The following is a 27,617-nucleotide window of genomic DNA, read 5'->3' on the forward strand; positions in this document are numbered from 1 at the left end:
TTTTTGAGTTTGTACTGCAGGATACAAATTTCTGTTTAAAAAAGCTTGCCTCTGCTTTCCTAACTGCCTATGTATATTGGTTCCTAACTTCCCTGAAAAGTTGCATATCACGGGGGCTATTCGATGCTAATGCAGAACGCCACAGGATGTTCTTGTGCTGGTCAAGGGCAGACAGGTCTGGAGTGAATCAAGGGCTATATCTATTCCTGGTTCTAAATTTTTTTAATGGGGCATGCCTATTTAAGATGGTGAGGAAGCCACTTTTAAAGAATAACCAGACATCCTCTACTGTCGGGATGAGGTCAATGTCATTCCAAGATACCCTGCCAGGTCGATTAGAAAGGCCTGCTCGCAGAAGTGTTTTAGGGAGCGCTTGACAGTGATGAGGGGTGGTCGTTTGCTCGCAGACCCATTACGGATGCAGGCAATGAGGCAGTGATCGCTGAGATCTTGGTTGAAAACAGCAGAGGTGTATTTGGGGTGTGAGTCAGTTAGGATGATATCTATGAGGGTGCCCGTGTTTACAGATTTGGGGTTATATCTGGTAGGTTCATTGATAAATTGTGTGAGATTGAGGGCATCAAGCTTAGATTGTAGGGTGGCCGGGGTGTTAAGCATGTCCCAGTTTAGGTCACCTAGCAGCACGAGCTCAGAAGATAGATGGGGGGCAATCAAATCACATATGGTGTCCAGGGCACAGCTGGGGGCAGAGGGGGGTCTATAGCAAGCGGCAACGGTGAGAGACTTGTTTCTGGAAAGGTTCATTTTTAGAAGTAGAAGCTCAAATTGTTTGGGTACAGACCTGGATAGTAAGACATAACTCTGCAGGTTATCTTTGCAGTAAATTGCAACACCGCCCCCTTTGGTAGTCCTATCTTGTCGGTAAATGTTATAGTTAGGAATGGAAATTTCAAGGTTTTTGGTGGCCTTCCTAAGCCAGGATTCAGACACGGCTAGAACATCCGGATTGGTGGAGTGTGCTAGGGCAGTGAATAAAACAAACTTAGGGAGGAGGCTTCTAATGTTATCATGCATAAAACCAAGGCTTTTACGGTTGCAGAAGTCAACAAATGGGAGAGCCTGGGGGATGGGAATGGACGTAGACACTGCAGGGCCTGGATTAACCTCTACATTACCAGAGGAACAGAGGAGGAGTAGGATAAGGGTACGGCTAAAGGCTAACAGAACTGGACGCCTAGTACGTTCAGAACAGAGTAAAAGGAGCAGATTTCTGGGCACGGTAGAATATATTCAAGGCATAATGTACAGACAAAGGTATAGTAGGATGTGAATACAGTGGGGGTAAACCTGTGCATATAGTCATAATGAAAGAGATATTGTCTCTAGAAATAGCATTTAAACCAGGTGATGTCACTGCGTGTGTGGGGGGTGGAACTAAATTGTTAGCCGAGGCGTGTTGAGCAGTGCTGGAGGCTCTACAGTGAAATAAAACAATAGTTACAAACCAGAACAGTAATCGACACGGCATGGGGACGTTAGGGAACGGCATGCGTAGCCGGGTGATCATACAGGTCCAGTGCGTGGCTTCAGGCAGCTAGCAGCACGGGGCTAGCAGGCTAACAGAAAGGCCTTAGAGGGATGACGCCACGGAGGGAAGGCATACAGCTACAGACCAAGTTGAGTCACGAGTCATAGACGCTCAAATGGAAGTTGAGTGTCAAGTTTTTTTTATTTTTGCCAAGTCATGTCTCAAGTACAACAATTTGTGACTAGTGTAGTACTCCAGTCCAAGTAATGTGACTCGAGTCCACATCTTTGTTATTTACTAAATCAAATTGCATTTGGATGGATCTTAATTATAGCTCTCCGGTTTCCCCTTACCAGTGGAGACATTTTAAAGCAGAGAATGCAAGGCTCCCTGGCGAAAAGAAACCCCCTGTTAGTCTAGGTTTAATATAATTCATATGAACAAGTAGAAGGTTGCTGCTGTTTGACAGTTTTCATTCTCCCTAGGGCCATGCATTTTTTTGCCAGAATTTCTTTAAAACCATGTGACCTGTTTTGAAAATATCTATACAGCTAAGTGGAAGGTAGCCTAGTGATTAAGAGTGTTGGGCCAGTAACCGTAAGGAAAGCAAGCTTTCATCAAGGATCTCTCTGTACTTTTCTCCGTTCATCTTTTCCTCAATCTTGACTAATCTCCCAGTCCCTGCCACTGAAAATCATCCCCACAGCATGATGCTGCCACCACCATGCTTCACCGTGGGGATGGTGCCAGGTTTCCGCCAGACGTGATGCTTGGCATTCAGGACAAAGAGTTATTGGGTTCATCCGACCAGAGAATCTTTTTTCTCATGGTCTGAGAGTTCTTTAGGTGCCTTTTGACAAACTCCAAGCCGGCTGTCATGTGCCTTTTACTGAGGAGTGGCTTCCATCTGGCCACTCTACCATAAAGGTCTGATTGGTGGAGTGCTGCAGAGATGGTTGTCCTTCTGGAAGGTTCTCCCATCTTAACAGAGGAACTCTATCAGAATGACCATCGGGTTCTTGGTCACCTCCCTAACCAAGGCCCATCTCCACCGATTGCCCAGTTTGCCAGCTCTTGGAAAGGTCTTCGTGGTTCCAAACTTCTTTTCCATTTAAGAATGATGGAGGCCACTGTGTTCTTGGAGACCTTAAATGCTGCAGAATTGTTTTGGTTTCCTTCCCCAGATCGGTGCCACTAAACAATCCTGTATCGGCGCTCTACAGACAATTCCTTCAACCTAATGACATGCACTATCAAACGTGGGACCTTATATAGACAGGTGTGTGCCTTTCCAAATCATGTCCAATCAATTGAATTTACCACAGGTGGACAATCAAGTTGTAGAAACATCAAGGGTGATCAATGCAACCAGGATGCACCAGAGCTCAATTTTAAGTCTCATTAATGGACTGAATACTTATGGAAATAAGGTGTTTATTTGTAACACACTTGCAAAAAAAAGTCTAACAATCAGTTTTTGCTTCATCATTATGGGTTAGAGGCAAAACGTGATCAATTTTAGGATAAGGTTAATGTAACAAAATGTGGGAAACAAATCAAGGGCTCTGAATACTTTCCAAATGCCCTAGATGAAATGAACATGTTAGTAGCCTACATTGTGACAACCTGTCCTAGAAATACAGTACATGTCAAAGTTGAGCCGTCTGGCTCATGTCTCAACCTCTAACTACTCTGCTGTATTAGGCCCTGAAGGTGAGCGACCATTACCCTGTGGAGGTAGAGCTGAAAAGGAAAACACCAACAGAACAGAGTAAGCAGCATCATTGATCTTTATTCTGAATCTCCCAAACTTTCCTCTTAAAGAAAATTGTCAAAACGGGGTATTAAACACAGAACAAAACAGCAACATCTTTACAAATATCACTCCACACATACAACAAAAAAAACTATGCAGAAAAATGCAGAAGTATCACTCATTTTCAGGCTCTGCGACTGGGAAATAGAACCCTGTACATGGACAGGAGGACAGAGGAAGTGAGTGAAGAGGTGATGGAGATGGAGAAGAAGCCTTATCCAACCAGAGAAGCTGAATTGAGAGAAACTGGTGCTGAAGATGCAGATGGTCAAGCTTGGGAAAAGTGACATTGAACTTACCACAATACTAGTCATATTAGTACTGTATGCGTGTTTAGTGTAGCTAATGATCTAATACTGACGTGTTTCTTAACAGAATCTCAATATAGATTGAGTGAAAATACTGCAGTAGTCACAATAGTTTATTTCAGAACATTCTTGACAAGAACTCATTGGAAATTATTCAAAAGGGTCATTACATGTTTTTCCTCTTTCTACAATGGACCCAAATGAAACAAATAATGGGGGGGGTAGCAGGAGTTGATTTTGACAGGGGGCTGCGATTCAGCAACAAATGAGTACATGGTCTTCAAATGTATAATCACTTCTTTCCAGACTTCTTGATTCCTCCACCAGCTGAAACAAAAAAGGAAAATCAAGAGAATGAGAAAACCATGCAAAATATGCTCAACTTTTTCTAGAAAACTGAAATAGACAGAGGGACTACTAAAACAGCTGTGGCAAGCAGAGTACATTGAATGACAGGGCAAGAAAATCCAGAAAGCTGAACACTGCCACCTAGTGACATCAGAATCACTAGAGCTATTCTCCTCAGTTCAGCGTTGACTTGCAAATGCTTTTTCTTTGGGCTAATGGGCGTTATCCGCTGCAGTATAAAACAGTTACAAACACAAGGCAAAGTCAAATAATACTCTGCATATGTGGAATCAGTGTATGGGTTGTTGGGTAGATTTGGGGTGAATTGAAAGTTCACCTTTTGATTACTTTTGGCTGTTCAGTAAATCAGAAACACTTAAGAATCCAGATTAGATTCGTCAACAAAAACAAATAAATGATTGTTACTTAATGGTCCCTTTCCTGCTGCTTTCGTCTTCAACGCATCCAAGGCTTTCTGGTCTTCTTTCTGCTTCTGTTTGAAGGCCATTTCATCCTGGATTTGACATAAAGCAAATGTGATAAGGTTTACAATGGAAATACACTAGGCTGCTATTTAATTCCAAACATTTAGAGAAAAAAAAAATCACCGAGTGTTCCCTCATTAGAATAGTTTATTACACGATATAGGCTACATATAACATCGTGCAAACAATGACAAACTCACGTCATCCATCTCCTTAGTCGCTTTCTTGGCAGCTTTTAAGGGCTTCTTTTTACCACCTATGAGACAAGAACATATCCCATTCAATCAATATGAATCAATGTATCGTGAATGAATGAATGAATGAATACCGCATAAGCGCGTCACACACAGAAGCCTTCAGAGGGTAGGAAGCTTGCTAGCTAAACTGCTCATGACATGCGGGATAGTTCCACACTTTACACATCTGACCATCGAGAATAACTTTTGATATATGTATTACCTAGGAGCAGTTAGTAAGATGCTTTGAGCAAACAGCAATGTATGGGCATATATGGTACATACAAATGCCATCACAGTTTTTAAAGATTCAGCTTTCTAGCCTAAATTAGTAGTAAGGCTCGCCAGCTATTCCAGCTAGCTAGATACATACATTACGTTGCATGGGTTGCTAACCAATTTTCTATCTAGTAGCGTCATTATTACTTTTCACCTTAAAATAAATATCGAGGTGCATGTCAAATATTTAAATGTGAATCTCACCTTCTCTTCCGGACATATTTGCGAGTGTTTCAATAAAATCTAAATAAAACAACTGAGCTAGCGTGTCCGCAGTTGCTTTCTAACAGAGAGGAAGAGGCTAAGCGAGAAATTCTACTCCGCCAAAAGTCTGTCCACGAAAATAAGCTTCTTCTTCTTCTTCTTCTTCTGGTTTATTGGCGAACTACACGCAAAAGGTGTATTGTCGCCATCAACTGGACGGGGGTGAAAAACTTCACCAAAGAAAAGTAATTCCAGTATCGGGAAAATATAATGACCAAAAATCCACACAAACGAAAAAAACAATTAACAGTACCAGTCAAAGGTTTAGACATACCTATTCATTCCAGGGTTGTTCTTTGTTTTTACTATTTTCTACATTTTATAATAATAGTGAAGACATAAAAACTATGAAATAACACATATGGAATCATGTAGTAACCAAAAAAGTGTTAAACAAATCTAAATATACTTTATATTTGAGATTCTTAAAAGTAGCCACCCTTTGCCTTGATGACAGCTTTTCACACTCTTGGCATTCTCCAGCCTTTTGAAATGCATTTCAATTAACAGGTCAAATCAAATCAAATCAAACTTTATTTGTCACATACACATGGTTAGCAGATGTTAATGGGAGTGTAGCGAAATGCTTGTGCTTCTAGTTCCGACAATGCAGTAATAATCAACAAGTAATCTAACTAACAATTCCAAAACTACTGTCTTATACACAGTGTAAGGGGATAAAGAATATGTACATAAGGATATGTGAATGAGTGATGGTACAGAGCAGCATAGGCAAGATACAGTAGATGGTATCGAGTACAGTATATACATATGTGATGAGTATGTAAACAAAGTGGCATAGTTAAAGGGGCTAGTGATACATGTATTACATAAGGATGCAGTCGATGATATAGAGTACAGTATATACGTATGCATATGAGATGAATAATGTAGGGTAAGTAACATTATATAAGGTAGCATTGTTTAAAGTGGCTAGTGATATATTTACATCATTTCCCATCAATTCCCATTATTAAAGTGGCTGGAGTTGTGTCAGTGTCAGTGTGTTGGCAGCAGCCACTCAATGTTAGTGGTGGCTGTTTAACAGTCTGATGGCCTTGAGATAGAAGCTGTTTTTCAGTCTCTCGGTCCCAGCTTTGATGCACCTGTACTGACCTCGCCTTCTGGATGATAGCGGGGTGAACAGGCAGTGGCTCGGGTGGTTGATGTCCTTGATGATCTTTATGGCCTTCCTGTAACATCGGGTGGTGTAGGTGTCCTGGAGGGCAGGTAGTTTGCCCCCGGTGATGCGTTGTGCAGACCTCACTACCCTCTGGAGAGCCTTACGGTTGAGGGCGGAGCAGTTGCTGTACCAGGCGGTGATACAGCCCGCCGGGATGCTCTCGATTGTGCATCTGTAGAAGTTTGTGAGTGCTTTTGGTGACAAGCCGAATTTCTTCAGCCTCCTGAGGTTGAAGAGGCGCTGCTGCGCCTTCTTCACGATGCTGTCTGTGTGAGTGGACCAATTCAGTTTGTCTTGTTAAAAGTATATTCATGGAATTAATTTCCTTCTTAATACATCAGTTATGTTAAGACAAGGTAAGGGTGGTAAAATACAAAGTCTATATTATGGCAAGAACAGCACAAATAAGCACATATAAGCAAAGAGAAATGACAGTCCATCATTACTTTAAGACATGAAGGTCAGTCAATCCGGAAAATTAAGAACTTTGAAAGTTTGTTCAAGTGCAGTTGCAAAAACCATCAAGCACTATGATGAAACTGGTTCTCATGAGGACCGCCACAGGAAAGGAAGACCCACAGCTACCTCTGCTGCAGAGGATAAATTCATTAGAGTTACCAGCCTCAAATTGCAGTCCTAATAAATAAAGTAACAGACACATCTCCAACATCAACTGTTCAGAGGAGACTGTGTGAATCAGGCCTTCATGGTCGAATTGATGGAAAGGAACTACTACTAAAGTACACCAATAAGAAGAAGAGACTTGCTTGGGCCAAGAAACACAAGTAATGGACATTATACCGGTGGAAATCTGTCCTTTGGTCTGACGAGTCCATATTTGAGATTTTTGGGTTCAAGATGCAGAATAGGTGAACAGATGATCTCTGCATGTGTGGAGGAGGTGTGTGTGTGTGTGGGGGGGGGTGCTTTGCTGGTGACACTGTCTGTGATTTATTTAGAATTCAAGGCACACATAACCAGCATGGCTACCACAGCATTCTGCAGCGACCATCCCATCTGGTTTACACTTAGTGGGACTATCATTTGTTGTTCAACAGGACAATGACCCAACAAACCTCCAGGCTGTGTAAGGGCTATTTGACCAATAAGGAGAGTGATGGAGCGCTGCTTCAGATGACTTGGCCTTCACAATCACCTGACTTCAACCCAATTGAGATGGTTTGGGATGAGTTGGACCTCAGAGTGAAGGAAAAGTTGCCAACAAGTGCTCAGCATATGTGGGAACTCCTTCAAGACTGTTGGAAAAGCATTCCAGGTGAAGCTGGTTGAAAGAATGCCAAGAGTTTGCGAAACTGTCATCAAGGCAAAGGGTGGCTACTTTGAAGAATCTCAAATATAAAATATATTTTGATTTGTTCAACACTTTTTGGGTTACTACAAGATTCCATATGTGTTATTTCATAGTTTTGATGTCTTCACTAGTATTCTACAATGTTGAAAATAGTCAAAATAAAGAAAAACCATTGAATGAGTAGGTATTCTAAAACTTTTGACTGGTACTGTACATATATATATATATATATATACATATCTACTGAACAAAAATATAAACGCAACATTGAACAATTTCAAAGCTTTTACTGAGTTACAGTTCATAGAAGGAAATCAGTCCATTTAAATTAATTCATTAGGCCGCTGCGTCACTCTTAATGTATATAACCTGTTATAGTGTGGACATTGCCAACGAGGGCATCCACCATTTTAAAGGAGTTAACTGGCTGGTGATTCCTGAGTTGGGAGCAATCTGCCAATGAAGAAAAATAAGATGGACTGCTTTAAAATTGAGATAGCCTCAATGACGCTGCCCATGCTGTCATAGACACTATAATGGCACAGATATAAAGATGAGTCCTAGCTATATCTATCTCGTTGGCCTGTTGTTCGCATGTTTATTTACTCTCTCATTGGCTAGAATGGTCCCACCTGATCTGGTCTCTTCCTGCATGCTTTACATCAGAGAGGAAGAGGAAGAGGCCCAACTCGGTGGAAAATCTGTCTCCCTCCAGCAGGTGGCTATTTTCGTTTGTTTCGCTCACCAAGCATGGGGTTTTCAAACGGAGGTCAATGAGAGAGTGACGAATTTGGTCAACCAAAAAATGAATGGCTTATTTGCTATGTGAGGTTTATTTGATCGAATACAAGTTGCATAATGCTTACATTGTTATGACTGTACTGATATAAGTAGGACACGTAACATTCCGGAAAAAAACACTTTATATTGGAGTTGTCTCGAGATTGCTATGCATACTCATAAAATAGGGCTCCCGAGTGGCGCAGCAGTCTAAAGCACTGCATCTCAGTGCAAGAAGCTTCACTACAGACACCCTGGTTCGATTCCAAGCTGTATTTACAACCGGCTGTGATTGGGCGGCGCATAATTAGCCCAGCGTCGTCCGGGTTTGGCTGGTGTAGGCTGTCATTGTAAATTAGAATTTGTTCTTAACTGACTTGCCTGCCTAGTTAAATGAAGATAGACAGGCTGTTGACGTCAGCAACCCTCATCAAATATTCAAAAAAAATATGACAAAAATGAGATGTATCCACTAATCCAAAGAAAGAATAGGCGGGAGCTAGACAGACGTTTTGTGGACAACGAATACCACTGTTAGGGCAGAGACGTGTATCTTGTCAGTATATCCATAATCTTTGCTTACATATTTGAGAACGCGTATTTTCTTTGTCAGAGCGGTCACTTGACTATCTTGGCAATATATTAGACAATCGTTGTTTCTAATCCGCGCTGTTAGGACCTTACTTCCACTCTAAACCGGATGCAGAATGTTTGTGATGTGCCTGATCATAAACATGTTATGATAAAATTACTCTCTACGTTTTGTAGCCAGCTGATAATTTGCTTAATACTTGAAGACAACCGGTACGTGATTATTCTTATTATGTACAAAAAAATAAAAAAATAAATCAGAGAGCAATAGCCAGGATTAAAACATGATGTGTATTTAGCCCTGGGTTGCCTAAAGCAAGTTTGAAAACTCAGCTGCTAGCTAGGTAGCTACGCTGGCTAGGCCGCTATCTATGGTAATTCATTGGGCGTCTAAACCACTGCATCATGGATGACATCTAAAATGGCCATAGATTTTCAATGAATCCATTAACACCAGCGTTGTAGAGGTCAACCGAGCTTCTGCAGTGCTGCAGAAATGTAGATATTATCTATCTCCAGATAGCCCAGCATATTTGAAGCAGAGGTGATACAGGAAATGCCAGGGGGATACAAAGTACAGTTACTAAGATAGTGGCGTTTTAGAAGATCTAACTCTAGCGAACTAGACTGTAACGTTATTAACTAGAGTTATTCAATCATTTTTGACAGCTACGTCGAAACATTGATAAACATTCATTGATACCTCAAACATCAACAGGCTTTGACTACTGTACTGTCTTGTTTATTATTATGATTTTTTTGTACACAGGTGGCAGCTCCAATGTCTTGTGCTTTAGCATCATAGTGAATATAACCGACTGGCTTCTCAATGAGGTACAGAGGTAAACAGCTCCTACCATGGTGCCATGGAACATCCTGTCTCTACCGTTTCCACATCACTGGCACGGTTAGAGGGACAGTGTCTTTCAGCAGGGCCTACAGCACACAACAACAACCGCCGCCATCTTCAAAAGATGACGGAGCAGACAAACCTGTTGTTCCTATTCAAGAGCGTGCTGTGGCTACAATACAGAATCTGACTGACTTGGGGAAGCAGTGGGGACAGAAGTCCGTGAGCACTGCCTCAAACACAGTTAACTACTGGTGGGAGAGGTACGAGGAGTTTGTCGGCCTGAATGAAGTCCGAGATGCTCAGTCTCAAGTCACAGAGGTAAGTCCGTATGGAAGGCAAGTCAGGAAACTGAAGGTTGGGGTATTTTTCTCTAACAGTATCTCGCTATTTCATCACTTGAGGCTTAGTTTTTCCTGACCACATGACCTTACAAGAGGGAAAACTCTGGGTCCTGTGTATTGGTGTTGTCTGGAGACCTATAACTAGTGCCCAGAGTTCTTCCTGCTCAGGTCAAGTAGTCAGGGAAACTCCCGTTTCTATTTCTCACACAGGTTCCTAAACTTGTAATCTGAACAGCTCAAGACCCATAGCCTATAACTAAGGTCTATATCTAAGGCCTCAAGAGGTTTTTCCCAGTCAGATCATATACTTTCCCTAAATTTCTAATCATCTGTGTATTTAGGCAGAGAGGGCCTTCATGGTGGCCAGAGGCATGGTGCGCGAGGCCCATTGCAGTCTGGAGGCCCTACAGGTCAAGCTGAAGGAGGTGAGGGACCGACTGGATCGGGTCTCCCGAGAGGAGGCCCATTACCTTGAGCTGGCCACACTGGAGCACAAGCTGCTGCAGGTAATACTGTCAAGAGACCTAATCAGATGTACAATCCATTGGTGAATATGAATGTATATTTTTGCTGTCACATTGCCCAATCCCATGAAAATACACACACACAGACGCACACACACAGTGTCAGCTGCAAAGCAGTTTGTTGTGCTTGAGTTGAAGAGACTCACATTGACGACTTTAATTGTTGTATACATTTTTAATAAAGAAAATAAGACATTCTCACTTTTGTAGGAGGAGCGTCGCCTGCGGACAGCCTACGAGAATGCAGAGGGTGCAGAACGAGAGAAGTTTGCCTTATTCTCAGCTGGTGTGCGTGAGAGCCACGAAAAAGAGCGGACTCGGGCGGAGCGCACAAAGAATTGGTCTGTGATAGGCTCGGTGCTCGGAGCTTTGATAGGGGTCATGGGCTCAACCTATATCAACAGAGTACGCCTACAGGAGCTGAAGACCTTACTACTGGAGGCTCAGAAAGGACCTGTTAGTCTACAGGAGGCTATAAAAGTCCAGGCCGGTATGCATAAGTCTCAACAACAGGAGCTGAGAGGCCTTATAGACACTCTGAGGGTTACTCTTCAGCATAGAGCAGCTCGGGTGATAGCTGAGCAGGATGTGAAGAAGCCAGTGGCTGTTCGGGTTCCGGAACCCATCGTGGTTCCACCCCAGCCTTCTCCGAGTGCCTCCTCGGCAGTTCTGAAAGAGATATTGCTCTATAGTCAGAAAGCACAGAGTCTTCTAGAAGGCATCCAGCCACAGCTAGGTCAGCTTGAACAGAGTGTTGGGAAGGTGGATTCAGAACTTCTGGCTGTTCAAAACTTGATTGAGACCTATCATAGGGAAGAAAAGCTGTCAGTAGTTATAAGTCAGCAAGATTCCCAGATGTTTGTTTGCGACACCAAGAGCGTCATGCAAGGTCTTGACCAGACGGAGAGAAGACTTGAGGCCTCAATAAGCCAGACTACCATGTACAACACTGTTCTGGCTTACGGTGCACTTGCTGTCACTGTTCCTGCGCTGTATATCCTCTTTAGAGGTGTTTGACTAATGTTAAGTACTGTAAGAGTGATATTAATCTTACAGGGTCCATCTTTGATTTACAATGAAATAATTACATATTAATATTGTGATTGCTGTTTATGTTTTTACTACAGGCAAAATGAACCATACACTGATGTTAAATCAATACTGTATATATTGAGTGTGAAGCTAAAATGGTTGCATATTGGTTGCATTATCTAGATAAAAAGCAAATATTCAAAATATTTGAATTAGAGTACTGTCTATTAAAATGTAATACATTGTCAAATATTTTGTCATCTTTTTAATGTAAATGGTTCTAAACATTAGTGCAGAAATAATGTATAATTCCTGTAAAAAATGAGCGTAATATGTAATGTGTATTTCACAAAGATGGCCAATATGTGAGAACACGGCACAATTCTGTTTCTCACGTCTTCAGTAAAACAACTGATAATCAGCCGCCCGGCTTTCTGAGGGAAACAAATCGAGCGCATCCTAAGTATCCTGCTTTACATTATATTGACCTATCACAGAGTACTCTTTTTGCTCCGACCAATCATGATGCTGCTCTTTGGTACCATTATTACATATTCATGATATTTCGCGCGTTTTGTATATCACGTGATGATTTCGCGGGAAAAGTAAGTGGTAAAAAAAAAAAAAAACTTTTGCGTGGCAGCAGTAGAGACAAGCAAGCACGAAATAATGGCGGTGAGTGATTATGATCAAAATCGGCAATCTAGTCACCTTATATGTTTCAACATATTTCTTATTTGACAGATAGTTGATTGTTTATTTCACGTTTATCTATTCCACTTGCTCTGGCAATTGTAAACATGTTTCCCATGCCAATAAAGCCCATTGTATTGAAAGTTGTTTATGTTCCTTGATAAATTATCTGAGGATTTCTGTTCGTTCGTGATGTCTTTTGCTCGCCAGTCAAAGTTGAGAAAGTTTTAGGAATCGACTCACGTTGTCTGGGACAGACAACTCATGTGCTGGTTAACGTTATATCCATAATTGTATTAATCTTCATTAGTTCGCTAGCTAGTCGGACATGAAACTGATCCAAAATCTGTAGTTAATCGTTTATATTATATAGGTAAGTTCAGTGTCCATTGCCATGTAACGGTAACTAAATTACACAAAAAATGTGATCTGCATGGCTTCTGTTGTTAGCCAGGTAGCAAAAGTGTGCCATTTTGTCAGCCATCATAGCTAGGCACATCATTGTCACTATGAAAGTTAGCTGCTAAGAGCGTTGGGCCAGAAAGGTCGCTGGTTCGACTCCCGAAGCCGATCAGGTGAAAAATCTCATGTGCCCTTGAGTAAGGCACTTAACCCTAATTGCTCCTGTAAATCGCCCTGGATAAGAACGTCTGCTAAATGACTAATTTTAAATGCCGCAATAAATTACTGTTAACGTTAGCTAGCTGGCTAGTAAACTGCTTTCCACAGTTGGAGTTTTTGTTCACCATCTTTAAGGAATAGGTATATTAATCTTAGCTAGCAAGCTATCTAGCACTAAACTATGTGTGTTGAGACAATAGCTGGACTCTGTAATATATGAAATGCAACGTCTGTAGCAAATGTAACAATGCAAAAATACATCTGACTTGACTGCTTGTCTTTTTCCGTTGTCAGGATTCATCTGAGTCATTTCACATGGCAACCAGCCCCAGCAGATTCTCCAGGCGGGGGGAACTGACCTCCAGCCCCGGGAGAGACTTGCCCCCCTTTGAGGATGAGTCTGAGGGGCTCCTGGGTGAAGGAACTCTGCCTGGGGAGGAGGATGAGGGAGATGGGGAGGAACTGATTGGAGATGCAATGGAGAGGTGAGCAAGGAGGGGAGAGCAAGGAGGGGAGAGGAAGGTGTTCAGACCCTGTAGTCTTGTACTGTAGTGCTTTACATGTAGTGTTTTCAGGTTATATCTATGTTATCACATGTTTACTAAGCACTTACACCACAAATTATAAAGGTTTATAATACAATATGATTTACTTCTACATTCTTCCCATCCCTCCCCATGCAGAGACTACCGAGCCATTCCTGAGCTGGACAGGTATGAGGTGGAGGGTCTGGATCTTGATGAGGAGCTGTCGGAGCTGTCTCCTGGAGCCAGGGCTGCTGCTGAGGACGCTATGAGGAGGAGAGACCGGGAGCAGGGAGGCAGGCTGAGGAGAGGACTGCTGTATGGTGAGAAGTTCTTTTTCATAGTCTGTTGTATATTTTCTGACCATAAGATTAGTTGTTCTACTCTTAGATAGTGGGATTGAAACGACACACAATGGTCAGTTTTTAAGAAACTCCTCATCACCTTTCAACTCTCCACCTCCTCATCACCTTCCTCTTCCTTCTAACAGACAGTGAGGATGAGGATGAAGAGCGTCCGGCCCGGAGGCGTCGCCTGGCGGAGCGGGCTGCAGAGGGCACAGGGGCGGACGATGAGGAAATGATCGAGAGCATCGAGAACCTAGAGGACATGAAGGTAATAAAATATTTATTATATTCATTCATATTATTGAAATATTTTTCTGTGAAGTCCACTGTATTTTTACCTACCTTACCTTGTACAACACAACACATGCTATACAAATGGTTGATGGATTCATTGGGTGGTGGATGTATTGATGGATGGATTGCTTGCAGGGCCACTCTGTCAGGGAGTGGGTGGTCATGGCCGCGCCTCGTCTGGAGATCTACCACCGCTTTAAGAACTTCCTGCGCACCCACGTAGATGAAAGCGGGCACAACGTCTTCAAGGAGAAGATCAGCGACATGTGCAAAGGTACTCATACATACAAACATACATACATACATACATTGACACACCTTCAAATGTGTTGATTCTGCTTTTTCAGCCACACCCGTTGCTGACAGGTGTATAAAATTGAGCATACAGCCATGCAATCTCCATAGGAAAACACTGGCAGTAGAATGGCCCGTACTGAAGAGCTCAGTGACTTTCAACGTGGCACCGTCATAGGATTCCACCTTTCCAACAAGTCAGTTTTCAAATCTCTTCCCTGCTAGAGCTGCACCAGACAACTGTAAGTGTTTATTATTGTGAAGTGGAAATGTCTAGGAGCAACAATGGCTCAGCCGCTAAGTGGTAGGCCACACAAGCTCACAGAACGGGAGTGCTGAAGTGTGTAAAATGTGTCTGTCCTCGGTTACAACACTCACACCTGAGTTCCAAACTGCCTCTGGAAACAACGTCAGCACAAGAAAGGTTTGTCGGGAGCGTCATGAAATGGGTTTCCATGGCCGAGCAGCCGCACACAAGCCTCCATTGCCAAGCGTCGACTGGAGTGGTGTAAATCTCGCCTCCATTGGACTCTGGAGCAGAGGAAACGTGCTCTCTGGAGTGATGAATCACACTTCACCATTTGGCAGTCTGATGGACGAATCTGGGTTTGGTGGATGCCAGGAGAATGCCACCTGCCCCAATGCCTAGTGCCAACTGTACATTTTAATGGAGGAGGAATAATGGTCTTTGTCATATTTGTATTTTTTTATGTTTCGGGCTGGGCCCCTTAGTTCCAGTGAAGGGAAATACAATGGCATTCTAGACGATTCTGTGCTTCCAACTTCGTGGCAACAGTTTGAGGAAGGCCCTTTCCTGTTTCAGAATAATAATGCCCCGTGCGTGCACATGGTGAGGTCCATACAAAAATGGTTTCTCGATCAGTGTGAAATAACTTGATTAGCCTGCACAGAGCACTGACCTCAACTCCATCAAACACCATTGGGATGAATTGAACGCTGACTGTGAGCCAGGCATAATCGCCTAACATCAGTGCCCAACCTCACTATAATGATCTTGTGGTTGAATGGAAGCGATGTTCCAACATCTAGTGGAAAGCCTTCCCAGAAAAGTGGAGGTTGGTATAGCAGCAATGTTCCAACATCTAGTGGAAAGCCTTCCCAGAAGAGTGGAGGCTGTAATAGCAGCAATGTTCCAACATCTAGTGGAAAGCCTTCCCAGAAGAGTGGAGGCTGGTATAGCAGCAAAGGGGGGACCAACATATTAATGCTAAATATTTCAGAATGAGATGTTTGCCGAGCAGGTGTCCACATACTTTTGGTCGTGTAGTGTATTTGTATCAGGAGCTTTTGTTAGGTCTGTTCTGAAGTCGATCTAGAAGAAAAAGAAACGCACACCTATTAAGACGAGGTGCTGGCTAGCGGAGTAGAAACTTGAAAATAAAAGAAAGCTGCATACTCTTGGAGCTCAGATGCAAAAATGTAATACCAATGTTTTGACAGCCAAGCTGTCTTCATCAGGGTATAATCACAAACACTGCGGGATGACTCGTTTTATATAGTGTCAAAAGACACAGGTGTCTGTAATCATGGCCAGGAGTGGCCTAATATCATTGGTTAATAATCAAATATTAAAATGTCATACAAAGAACAGCATACAAACAAATGGATAGCATACGATCATAGATTAATTTGACTATACAAGTTTACACACAATTACAATGGCAAAGTCACAATAATCACAAGAATGGCTTCAGATCAAAGTCTACGTTGAGACCGAAGGGCGCAAGGGTCTTTAAATTAAAGATCCAGGCAGCCTCTTGTTTTAACAATAAATTATCAAGGTGGAGGCTGTAATAGCTCTCCTATTTTATTTTACCTTTATTTAACTAGGCAAGTCAGTTAAGAACAAATTCTTATTTTCAATGACGGCCTGACGAACAGGTTAACTGCCTGTTCAGGGGCAGAACGACAGATTTGTACCTTGTCAGCTCGGGGATTTGAACTTGCAACCTTTCGGTTACTAGTCCAACACTCTAACCACTAGGCTACCCTGCCGTCCTAGGGAGGGTGACATGGTTGATGCCAATATAACGCAGAGACGAAATCGAGTGGCCTGCCTCCAAGAAGTGGGCCGCAACTGGATAAGTAAAGTTTTTACACCTAATGGTGCTACGATGCTCTGAGATACTTACTTTTAATTCGCGCTTTGTTTTACCCACATAATTTTTACCACAAGGACAAGTTATAAGATAAATAACTGCCTTAGTGGAGCACGTAATAACACCTTTTATTGGGATCGATTCCCCTGTTTGTGGGTGTTTGAAGGATCTACATTTATAAGTGCCATGTTCTGAAGTCGGACTGCAGAGTCACAAGGTGACTTGTAATTTTCAGTATCTATAGTAGCGCTGGGAATTGCCAGGGACCTTACGATACGATGTCATAATACGCAGGTGCCGATCCAATATGTATTGCTATTCTCACGATCCTATATGTATTGCTATTTGATGTTCCTAACATTGCTCGCCTATACCTCTGCTGCAGAGAGACGAGAGCCATGAGAACTAGTTTTGATCAGTGGATCAGGGGAAGTGCTGAAAACCATGTTGGCTCACTATTTTTAAAGAGGATAGAGAACAAACTATATGAACTACAACATTATAGATTCTGCACCTACTTGAATTGATCTTTGAAATGGGTTGACCTCGAATGTGTCTAAAGGTTCACGGTCTCGACGATAGACTACATTACTGATGTATTTGATCCAACCCCATCCAGAGAACAAGGAGAGTCTGGTGGTGAACTACGAGGACCTAGCAGCCAGGGAGCACGTCCTGGCCTACTTCCTGCCCGAGGCGCCTACTGAGATGCTGAAGATATTTGACGAGGCAGCCAAGGAGGTAGTCCTGGCCATGTATCCAAAATACGACCGCATCGCTCAGGAGATCCACGTCAGGATCTGCAACCTGCCCCTCGTCGAGGAGCTGAGATCCCTCAGGTTAATATCGATCACATGTCTTCCATTATTTTTTTTAGAGACTCAGCGATACAAATTTAGCATTAGTAGATCAGGCCCGACTTTTGCAATAACAGAGCGAGAGGCTCGTCTCCTCTACAGTTGTCACAGAGCTACAACGTTGTAGTAGAGTTGAGGGAACTCGCATGCACACAGGCTGATATTGAGCCTCTTGCATCACTTCCTCTCTAGGATTAATATGATTGCTTTTTCTCCTCTCCAGACAACTCCACCTGAACCAGTTGATCCGTACCAGTGGAGTGGTGACCTGCTGTACAGGTGTCCTACCTCAGCTGGGAATGGTCAAGTACAACTGTAACAAGTGTAACTTCATCCTGGGGCCGTTCTTCCAGTCCCAGAACCAGGAAGTGAAGCCAGGTTCCTGCCCTGAGTGCCAGTCTTTCGGCCCCTTCGACATTAATATGGAGTTGGTGAGTCAGTCGACCAATAGAAATACTCTAAAAAAGGTTAGAAACATGAGTGCACCAATAAAAATAGTATCTAATAAGGTTGAACCAGGAAGGGAAGCCAGGCTTCTGCCCTCAGCCTTCACACTCTGGTGAAGAATCCGCCGTGGCGCTGACTAATAGATAGACTAGGCAAGAAATACGTTTTTTTTTTTTTACCAGACTGTGTACCAGAACTACCAGCGAATCACCATCCAGGAGAGCCCCGGGAAGATCGCCGCTGGCCGCCTCCCACGCTCCAAAGATGCCATCCTGTTGGCTGACCTGGTGGACCAATGCAAACCTGGAGACGAAATAGTGAGTTTGACTCCTAACAGAACTAGTCTCTCTAATTGTCAACACTGTAGGGCTCTGTAACATTGTCTGCTTGTGGGGATGTACAGGGCTGTGAGACGAAAGACGCATGTCATTGCATCAAGTATTATTTTAGTAGGTACTTGATGAGTCCATTCTGAACAGCCATGTTTTTTACTTTTATTTTCTCATCCCAGCAACATGTCTGGAGTTAACATTCTAGACGCTTCTTGTCAAAGAGAATGTTGAGTTAATAACCTAGCTAGCTGGTCATAATAATAACTGCTCTTTTCCTCCAGGAACTGACAGGGATCTACAACAACAACTATGACGGCTCTCTGAACATGGCCAACGGCTTCCCAGTGTTCGCTACGGTCATCATGGCCAATCATATCGCTCGTAGAGACAACAAAGTGGCCGTGGCTGAGCTCACTGATGAGGACATCAAGGCCATCGTGGCGCTGTCCAAGGACGAGCGCATCGGCGAGAGGGTAAGTTATTAACACCTACTGGTAAATTGTCAGACCACGAGCACATCAGAGAGGGTGAGTTAGGTGGGACCCTGCTGGTACGGTAGGGGGGGACCCTGCTGGTACGGTAGGGGGGGGACCCTGCTGGTACGGTAGGGGGGGGACCCTGCTGGTACGGTAGGGGGGGGACCCTGCTGGTACGGTAGGGGGACCCTGCTGGTCCGGTAGGGGGACCCTGCTGGTCCGGTAGGGGTGGGACCCTGCTGGTCCGGTAGGGGTGGGACCCTGCTGGTCCGGTAGGGGTGGGACCCTGCTGGTCATATTTTCTTTCGTCTCATCCCCCACCGGTCCACCCTGTTCATCCCCCCCACCGGTCCACCCTGTTCACCCCCTCCCCACCGGTCCACCCTGTTCACCCCCTCCCCACCGGTCCACCCTGTTCACCCCCCCCACCGGTCCACCCTGTTCACCCCCCACCGGTCCACCCTGTTCATCCCCCTACTGTTTACACCCTGTTAATCCCCCCCACCGGTCCACCCTGTTCATCCCCCTACTGTTTACACCCTGTTCATCCCCCACCTGTTCACCCCCACCGGTCCACCCTGTTCATCCCCCACGTGTCCACCCTGTTCACCCCCCCACCGTTTACACCCTGTTCACCCCCCCCCCACCGTTTACACCCTGTTCACCCCCCCCACCGTTTACACCCTGTTCATCACCCCCACCGGTCCACCCTGTTCATCCCCTACTGTTTACACCCTGTTCACCCCCACCGGTCCACCCTGTTCATCCCCTACTGTTTACACCCTGTTCATCCCCCCCACCGGTCCACCCTGTTCACCCCCTACTGTTTACACCCAGTTCATCCCCACCGGTCCACCCTGTTCATCCCCCCCCACCGGTCCACCCTGTTCACCCCCTACTGTTTACACCCTGTTCACCCCCCCACCGGTCCACCCTGTTCACCCCCTACTGTTTACACCCTGTTCATCCCCCACCGGTCCACCCTGTTCATCCCCCCACCGGTCCACCCTGTTCACCCCCTACTGTTTTCACCCCCCACCGTTTACACCCTGTTCATCCCCCCACCGTTTACACCCTGTTCATCCCCCACCGGTCCACCCTGTTCGTCCACCCTGTTCATCCCCTACTGTTTACACCCTGTTCACCCCCCCCACCGGTCCACCCTGTTCACCCCCTACTGTTTACATCCAGTTCATCCCCCACCGGTCCACCCTGTTCACCCCCTACTGTTTACACCCTGTTCATCCCCCCACCGGTCCACCCTGTTCACCCCCTACTGTTTACACCCTGTTCATCCCCCACCGGTCCACCCTGTTCACCCCCCCACCCTGTGTTCACCCCCCCACCGTTTACACCCTGCTCACCCCCCCCCACCGTGTCCGCCCTGTTCATCCCCCCACCGTGTCCGCCCTGTTCATCCCCCACCGTGTCCGCCCTGTTCATCCCCCCACCGTGTTCACGCCCCCACCGTGTCCACCCTGTTCACCCCCCCACCGTTTACACCCTGTTCACCCCCCACCGTGTCCACCCTGTTCACCCACTACCGTTTACACCCCCCCACCGGTCTCATGTCTCTGCAGATCTTTGCCAGTGTCGGCCCCTCCATCTATGGCCATGAAGACATCAAGAGAGGCTTGGCTCTGGCTCTGTTTGGCGGAGAGCCCAAGAACCCAGGTTGGTGAACCATTCAACATTAGCGGTAGCTAACGCTCCTTCTGGAGAACAACCTTCCTTTAAACTGAGTTGGCTGTTTGATAAAATAAAAAAAACATTTTCAGTAGCTTTTTTGAATGAGGGCCACCCTGGTTGGCTGCTCAACCCTCTGCTATGATGCTTCTATCATCTATCATTTATCCTTCCTCTGTTCTGGGCTCTTACCTTTCCCTCTTTTCTCCAGGTGGGAAGCACAAGGTTCGTGGTGACCTCAACGTGCTCCTGTGCGGTGACCCCGGTACGGCCAAGTCCCAGTTCTTGAAGTACGTTGAGAAGGTGGCCAGCAGAGCGGTGTTCACCACAGGCCAGGGAGCCTCCGCTGTGGGCCTGACCGCCTACGTACAGAGACACCCGGTCACCAGGGAGTGGACCCTGGAGGCTGGAGCCCTTGTGTTAGCAGACAGAGGGGTCTGTCTCATCGACGAGTTTGACAAGGTGAGAGGGAGAAAGGGTTGATATGAGACAGGGATTTGGGTTAGACTAAGACTCTAGAGGCTAGGACCCTGGTGTTAATGGACAGAGGGGTCTGTCTCATCGACTTTAAGGTGTGTGGGGGGGAAGGAAATGTGTGGGTTAGACTTGGGAGACCAAGTATAGTATATTTGAATGGAAGTGTAGGTTTTCCTGTCTGTGACACTCCTGTCCCCCTCCTGTAGACTGCAGTGCTCAACATATCTCTCCTCTCCAGATGAACGATGCAGACAGGACCAGTATCCATGAGGCCATGGAACAACAGAGCATCTCCATCTCCAAGGCTGGCATCGTCACCTCGCTCCAGGCGCGCTGTACTATCATCGCTGCTGCCAACCCTATCGGCGGTCGCTACGACCCGTCTCTGACCTTCTCTGAGAACGTGGATCTGACCGAGCCCATCGTGTCTCGTTTTGACATCCTGTGTGTGGTCAGAGATACTGTGGACCCAGTGCAGGTAAAGACTATTGGCCAACTTCTCAGCTTTCTGTTGTTCTCTCATCATCCCTGTAATGAGATGACCGGATGTTTTGTTAGTTAGCTGATTGAATTGACACTTGTTCTTTGCAGTATTGCAACCTTCTAACTTGTCTTTTACAGGATGAGATGCTGGCTCGTTTCGTGGTGGGAAGCCACATCAAGCATCACCCCAGCAACAAGGAGGGTGGCATGGCTGGTTTGGAGGAGGTGGTTCTGCCCAACACCACAGACGTGCCTCCTATCCCCCAGGAGCTGCTGAGGAAATACATCATGTACTCCAAGGAAAGGGTGCGGCCCAAACTCAACCAGATGGACCAGGATAAAGTGGCTCGCATCTACAGCGACCTGCGCAAAGAGTCCATGGTGAGTGTGTCACAACCGGTGGTTCGCGCCCTCAGCCGGTAAGACCGTAAGCTAGCTAGCTGAGCTAAAGCCTGGGGAGATGATGCAAGGTCCTTAGCTGGTATCGGTCGATTTCGTGTTTTAATTGACTTTCTGAGTTGATGCCGAACCTGAAACGGATACTTTTAACATGTAGTTGTATTTTATCCTTGAGGGTTGTCGTGACCTTCATCTGTCAACTGTCTACTGTCGATAACAATTGAGTAACTTAATGTGTCTGTGTAGGCGACAGGCAGCATCCCCATCACGGTGCGTCACATCGAGTCTATGATCCGCATGGCGGAGGCCCACGCCAGGATGCACCTCCGAGACTACGTAGTGGAGGACGACGTCAACATGGCCATCCGAGTCATGCTGGAGAGCTTCATCGACACTCAGAAGTTCAGCGTCATGAGGAGCATGAGGAAGGTAAGCCCCTGGGAATGCGCTAGACTATTCGTGGTTCGTGTTCACTAGAGCAAATCGTAGCAAACCGTTTTGCAGTGGAAAAGGGTCATATGTCTTCTTCTAGTTCTGTGAAGGGTAAGATGGTGCAGGAGGGAGGAAAAGCCCAACATAGATTTGTCTCCACTTAAGTGGTCATACACTATTAATATAGAAGGGTTGGACTGTCTGTCACAACAAGGTGAATACAGTATGTCTAACACTGGTTCCTGGTCCTCTTGATGTGACCTGGCACTCAGACGAGATGACAAACTGCTGCTTTTAATTCTGAAACTAATTCGGCCCTGCCAACGTGTACACATTTTATGTATCAACTATGCAATTCTCTGTCCAGGTACGAGATCCAAGTTAAAAGTATGCAGAAATGAATAGGGCCTGATTTTGTATTTTTATTACATTTTTAAAAAATGAATCCACTGAGTAAATCTCACATCCCGATTCTCGAACTGCAACACACAGACATGTACGGAGTTTGTGTCAACAGACATGGAGATGAATACATCATTATTGAACGTAGCTGCCCCCCCTCCTGTTTGTTGTGAAGCTGAGTTTGCAGACTGTCAGCTGTACGTGAACACATGGACAAATCCCTTTTCGACCCTGTGTGTTGTGGAAAGGTGAACACTAATTGTTTCAAGCTAATGTCAGAGAACATAAGATGGACATTCAGTGGGCTCTGAAGTGTTTGTGGGAGTGGGATACACATTTAGTTCTGCATCCCATTAGTTGTATTTTCCATTTAACATTACGAGGATCTGATAGACGGACCTGATAGACGGTAACTCGTTTTGATCCACGTCACAAAAAATGTAATCAAAAATAAATATAAACCTCTTGTCATTACATGGAGTCGTGAGTTTAGAAGACGGCGCGATGAAGAATGAACGAGTGTCCGGTATTAGTTATAGAGGCAATGCTTCTAAAATGGCTTGGCACTAGATTTGAGATTGTATCAATTTCAAAAATCTGAAATGATATTTGCGCTGCAAAGAAATACAATGAGGACCTTTTACATAGGCTGAAACAACGGCCTCTTCTAGAGGTCAGATTCTCTTTACGGTAGCCTACTGAACAGAGGTCAGATTCTCTTTACGGTAGCCTACTGAACAGCGGTCAGATTCTCTTTACGGTAGCCTACTGAACAGTGGTTAGATTCTCTTTACGGTAGCCTACTGAACAGCGGTCAGATTCTCTTTACGGTAGCCTACTGAACAGTGGTTAGATTCTCTTTACGGTAGCCTACTGAACAGCTGTCAGATTCTCTTTACGGTAGCCTACTGAACAGCTGTCAGATTCTCTTTACGGTAGCCTACTGAACAGCTGTCAGATTCTCTTTACGGTAGCCTACTGAACAGCTGTCAGATTCTCTTTACGGTAGCCTACTGAACAGCTGTCAGATTCTCTTTACGGTAGCCTACTGAACAGTGGTCAGATTCTCTTTACGGTAGCCTACTGAACAGCGGTCAGATTCTCTTTACGGTAGCCTACTGAACAGCGGTTAGATTCTCTTTACCGGTAGCCTACTGAACAGCGGTCAGATTCTCTTTACGGTAGCCTACTGAACAGTGGTTAGATTCTCTTTACGGTAGCCTACTGAACAGTGGTTAGATTCTCTTTACGGTAGCCTACTGAACAAGCTTAGCCTAGTTAAGCTTTGTGTAGCCTGACTCTTACCATAGGTGTAAATGGAATGCTGTCAAAGTATTCCAACATTTTGCAAGACTTGATTTAGTACAATTCTACAATTGCGATCAGACTCACAAACAGCATGTGCACGAGGGGGTGGGGGGGCAGAATCTCAATTCGGCGCGTGTTGAATCTCAAATTTGCTGCACGCGTCTGGCACTCTAAAAGGTTGGACAGGGTTGCTAGATCTGCTAAACTTATCCCTTGTTTCCTCCTCTCTCTAGACGTTTGCCCGTTACCTGGCGTTCAGAAAAGACAACAATGAGTTGCTGCTGTTCATCCTGAAGCAGCTGGTGTCAGAGCAGGTGGCGTATCAGAGGAACCGGTACGGAGCACAGCAGGACACCATCGAGATCCCAGAGAAAGACCTGGTGGACAAGGTAATGAGCTGTTAGTCATGAAGCTAGTGTCTTAATGAATGGTGTAAAATGTATTTCTTTCATTTCTACTGTAATGTACCATACCGAGCTGCTAACCATGGTGCAATCTCAATCTGAGATGGTTTCGTCTCGGTCTCCTCTCCCTCATTGTATTCTAGCAAGATGCTAACAACGTCAGCGCCGTGGTAGTAGGATTCAGTCTTAGTCCTGCATTGAAGCTTTGCCTGTTTGATGGTTCGTCTGATTTCATATAAGTGTCCCGCTCTGTGCAGATGTTGCCTGTAATCCTTGGCTTCTGGTTGGGATATGTACGTACAGTCACTGTGGGGACAACGTCATTGATGAAGCCGGTGACTGAGGTGGTATACTCCTCAATGCCATTTGATGAATCCCGTAACATATGCTAGCAGAACACTCCTGTAGCATCCTCGTCATCTGACCACTTCCGTATTGAGCGAGTCACTGGTACTTCCTGCTTTAGTTTTTGCTTGTAAGCAGGAATCAGGAGGATATAATTATGGTCAGATTTTCCAAATGGAGGTTTGAGCTTTGTATTGCTTCTCTGTGTGGAGTAACGGTTGTATAGAGTAGTGTGAAGTTGTTTTCTATTTCTGTTCTTCCCCTTGGGGAAATGTTTAATTTTGTTGTCAATGCTGATATAAACTGAACAAAAATATAAATGCAACATTCTATATCTTGACTAGATTAAACATCATTTGGGGCTATTTGTGATCAATAGTTTCCCCCATATACAGTGCATTTGGAAAGTATTCAGACCCCTTGACATTTTCCACATTTTGTTACGTTGCAGCCTTATTCTAAAATGGATTAAATTGCTTGTTTCCCTCAATCTACACACACACAATACCCCATAATGACAAAGTGAAAACGGGTTTAGATTTTTTTTTACAAATAAGTATTCAGACCCTTTACTCAGTACTTTGTCGAAGCACTTTTGGCAGCAATATCAGCCTCGAGTCTTCTTGGGTATGACGCTACAAGTTTGGCGCACCTGTTTTTGGGGAGTTTCTCCCATTCTTCTCTGCAGATCCTCTCAAGTTCTGTCAGGTTGGATGGGGAGTGTTGCTGCACAGCTATTTTCAGGTCTCTCCAGAGATGTTCGATTGGGTTCAAGTCGGGGCTCTGGCTGGGCCACAAAGAGTCTTAGAGACTTGTCCCAAGGCCACTCCAGCGCTGTCTTGGCTGTGTGCTTAGGGTCGTTGTCCTGTTGGAAGGTGAACCTTCGCCCCATAAGCCACCTCAAGTCATTTTAGAGTTTGGCAGTACGTCTAACTGGCCTTACAACGCAGACATGTGTGGGCAAGTGGTTTCCTGTAAATTGAGTGCCCCCTGTTGGGTTTGTGGTTATGGAATTGCCAGACATAAGTTACTGACAACTAACACAATTTGCATTTTATCCATGACAATTTGAATGCAAAGGAATACCGTGACGAGATCCTGTTTTTTTGCGGGGGTGGTATCTGTATTACCAGTCATGTGAAATCCACAGATTAGGGCCCAATAAATGTATTTAAATGGACTAATTTCCTCATATGAACTATAACTCAGTAACAATCTTTTTGAAATTGTTGCATTTTTCTTTTCGTTCAGTATAGTTGAATTGTTCTGTTCTCTCCTTCCCCAGGCCAGACAGATCAGCATCCACAACCTGTCAGCGTTCTATGACAGCGAAGCGTTCCGATCCAACAAGTTCTCTCACGACATGAAGAAGAAGCTGATCCTGCAGCAGTTCTAAGTCTGTCCATCTGCTGTTGCCTGGGGGACTACCTACTGTGTTCTAAATGCACCCTATTCCCTATATAGTGCACTACGTTTGGACCTGGGACCATAGGGTAGTGCACTAGTTTTGGACCAGGGCTCACAGTGTGCTGTTTGGGGCACTATCTCAGTCTGGATGTGTAAATAATTGTAAATATTTGTCACCCTGTTGGGAGAATTCGAATAAGTCGTAAAATGGCCAATTTCTTAGCAATGTTACAATTAGTCTGGATTCATTGTGTGAATGTAACATGTATATTTCTTCATTATGAACTTTTCAACTTTCTCATCTTGGAACACAGCTTGTGTGTTGTCAAATCGAAGTGTTTTTGTAATGTTGTGGTTTAGCTGTATTAATGTTTTTGAAAGAAACTACAATAGTTCTGGGTTAATTTTGGTCGACCCAGAACTAAAGTATTGCAGAATTTGTACACTTAGCAAAAAAATTCAATAAACAGAACATGTAAAGTGTTGGTTTCATGATCTGAAATAAAAAAAAACTCCCTTAAATTGTACATTCCTCTCATTTTGTGAACACATTTGTGTTCCCCTGTTAGTGAGCATTTCTCCTTTGCCAAGATCATCCATCCACCTGACAGGTTTGGTCTATCAAACAGTTGATGAAAAGGCATGATCATTACACAGGTGCACCTTGTTGGGTCCATAAAGGTGCTGTTTTGTCCACAATGCTACTGACGTCAAGTTTTGAGGGAGCGTGCAATTGGCATGCTGACTGCAGGAATGTCCACCAGAGCTGTTGCCAGAGTGAGTATTGAATGGTAATTTCTCTACCATAAGCTGCCTCCAATGTTGTTTTGGAGAATTTGGCAGTATGTCCAACTGGCCTCACAACCGTAGACCACATGTAACCACGCCAACCCAGAACCCACACATCTGGCTTCACCTTTGGGATGGTCTGAGGGTTGGTGCTGAGGAGTTTTTCTGTCTAATAAAGCCCCTTTGTTAGGAAACAACTCATTCTGATTGTCTGTGCCTGGCTCCCCAGTGGGTGGGCCTTTGCCCACCCATGTCTGCACCCCTGCCCAGTCATGTGAAATCCATAGATTAGGGCCTAATGAATTTATTTAAATTGACTGATTTCCTTTAATGAAGTTGTACTCAGTAAAATATTAAAGTTGTTGCATTTTCTATTTTTCTGTATATGTTTACGTTGTCTGTCTGTGAGAGGTGTTGTATACATGGTCAGAAAGTGTATTTAGGGGGACCCAAAGTGTCATTTGCGGAAAGTGTGTCACCTGCTGTCACTGCAAGGTTCAACATCTGTAGTCCTAGTGGCCTGCTGCATGTACAGCTCTATCAGCCAATCGACATTTATGGGTGTGTCGGTGACGTAGAATACACATTGTTATAGCCTCGAGTCTCGCCATTTATAAAGGCGGTTTCTTCTGGTTAAAA

The 27,617-nt window shown here is 44.6% G+C and overlaps 3 protein-coding genes across 3 annotated transcripts; 2 read left to right on the top strand and 1 right to left on the bottom strand.

The window, feature by feature from the left end:
• Window positions 1-3,261: 3,261 nt before the first annotated feature.
• On the bottom strand, window positions 3,262-5,284 carry LOC115144348 (translation machinery-associated protein 7-like). The gene is made up of 4 exons (XM_029685311.2): window positions 5,166-5,284; window positions 4,647-4,702; window positions 4,388-4,475; window positions 3,262-3,940 (listed from the first exon to the last, which is right to left on the bottom strand). The coding sequence occupies exons 1-4, from the start codon at window positions 5,179-5,181 to the stop codon at window positions 3,906-3,908; spliced, it is 195 nt and encodes a 64-aa protein (XP_029541171.1). The 5' UTR covers window positions 5,182-5,284; the 3' UTR covers window positions 3,262-3,905.
• Window positions 5,285-9,046: 3,762 nt separating this feature from the next.
• LOC115144325 (mitochondrial potassium channel-like) lies at window positions 9,047-12,091 on the top strand. The gene is made up of 4 exons (XM_029685265.2): window positions 9,047-9,304; window positions 9,861-10,262; window positions 10,627-10,791; window positions 11,020-12,091. The coding sequence occupies exons 2-4, from the start codon at window positions 9,921-9,923 to the stop codon at window positions 11,824-11,826; spliced, it is 1,314 nt and encodes a 437-aa protein (XP_029541125.1). The 5' UTR covers window positions 9,047-9,304; window positions 9,861-9,920; the 3' UTR covers window positions 11,827-12,091.
• Window positions 12,092-12,196: 105 nt separating this feature from the next.
• mcm2 (minichromosome maintenance complex component 2) lies at window positions 12,197-26,200 on the top strand. Its single transcript, XM_029685251.2, has 16 exons — window positions 12,197-12,516; window positions 13,450-13,640; window positions 13,839-14,002; window positions 14,170-14,294; window positions 14,456-14,594; window positions 17,354-17,573; window positions 17,815-18,022; window positions 18,221-18,355; window positions 18,652-18,843; window positions 20,427-20,520; window positions 20,744-20,994; window positions 21,248-21,487; window positions 21,631-21,873; window positions 22,138-22,320; window positions 24,267-24,422; window positions 26,068-26,200. The coding sequence occupies exons 1-16, from the start codon at window positions 12,511-12,513 to the stop codon at window positions 26,176-26,178; spliced, it is 2,658 nt and encodes an 885-aa protein (XP_029541111.1). The 5' UTR covers window positions 12,197-12,510; the 3' UTR covers window positions 26,179-26,200.
• Window positions 26,201-27,617: the final 1,417 nt, after the last annotated feature.

This window comes from Oncorhynchus nerka, linkage group LG2, assembly GCF_034236695.1.
Source record: "Oncorhynchus nerka isolate Pitt River linkage group LG2, Oner_Uvic_2.0, whole genome shotgun sequence".
NCBI lineage: Eukaryota > Metazoa > Chordata > Actinopteri > Salmoniformes > Salmonidae > Oncorhynchus > Oncorhynchus nerka.

Excerpts from the sequence above, each read along its gene's own strand:
- LOC115144348 (XM_029685311.2), bottom strand. Across the intron at positions 4,476-4,646 it reads CGACTAAGGAGATGGATGAC|GATGAAATGGCCTTCAAACA; the intron begins GTGAGTTTGTCA and ends TGTCAAATCCAG. Across the intron at positions 3,941-4,387 it reads AGCAGGAAAGGGACCATTAA|CTGGTGGAGGAATCAAGAAG; the intron begins GTAACAATCATT and ends TTTTTGTTTCAG.
- LOC115144325 (XM_029685265.2), top strand. The coding sequence starts at position 9,921 with ATGAGGTACAGAGGTAAACAGCTCCTACCATGGTGCCATGGAACATCC. Across the intron at positions 10,263-10,626 it reads CTCAGTCTCAAGTCACAGAG|GCAGAGAGGGCCTTCATGGT; the intron begins GTAAGTCCGTAT and ends CTGTGTATTTAG. Across the intron at positions 10,792-11,019 it reads TGGAGCACAAGCTGCTGCAG|GAGGAGCGTCGCCTGCGGAC; the intron begins GTAATACTGTCA and ends TCACTTTTGTAG.
- mcm2 (XM_029685251.2), top strand. Across the intron at positions 14,295-14,455 it reads AGAACCTAGAGGACATGAAG|GGCCACTCTGTCAGGGAGTG; the intron begins GTAATAAAATAT and ends GATTGCTTGCAG. Across the intron at positions 21,874-22,137 it reads ACCTGCGCAAAGAGTCCATG|GCGACAGGCAGCATCCCCAT; the intron begins GTGAGTGTGTCA and ends GTGTCTGTGTAG.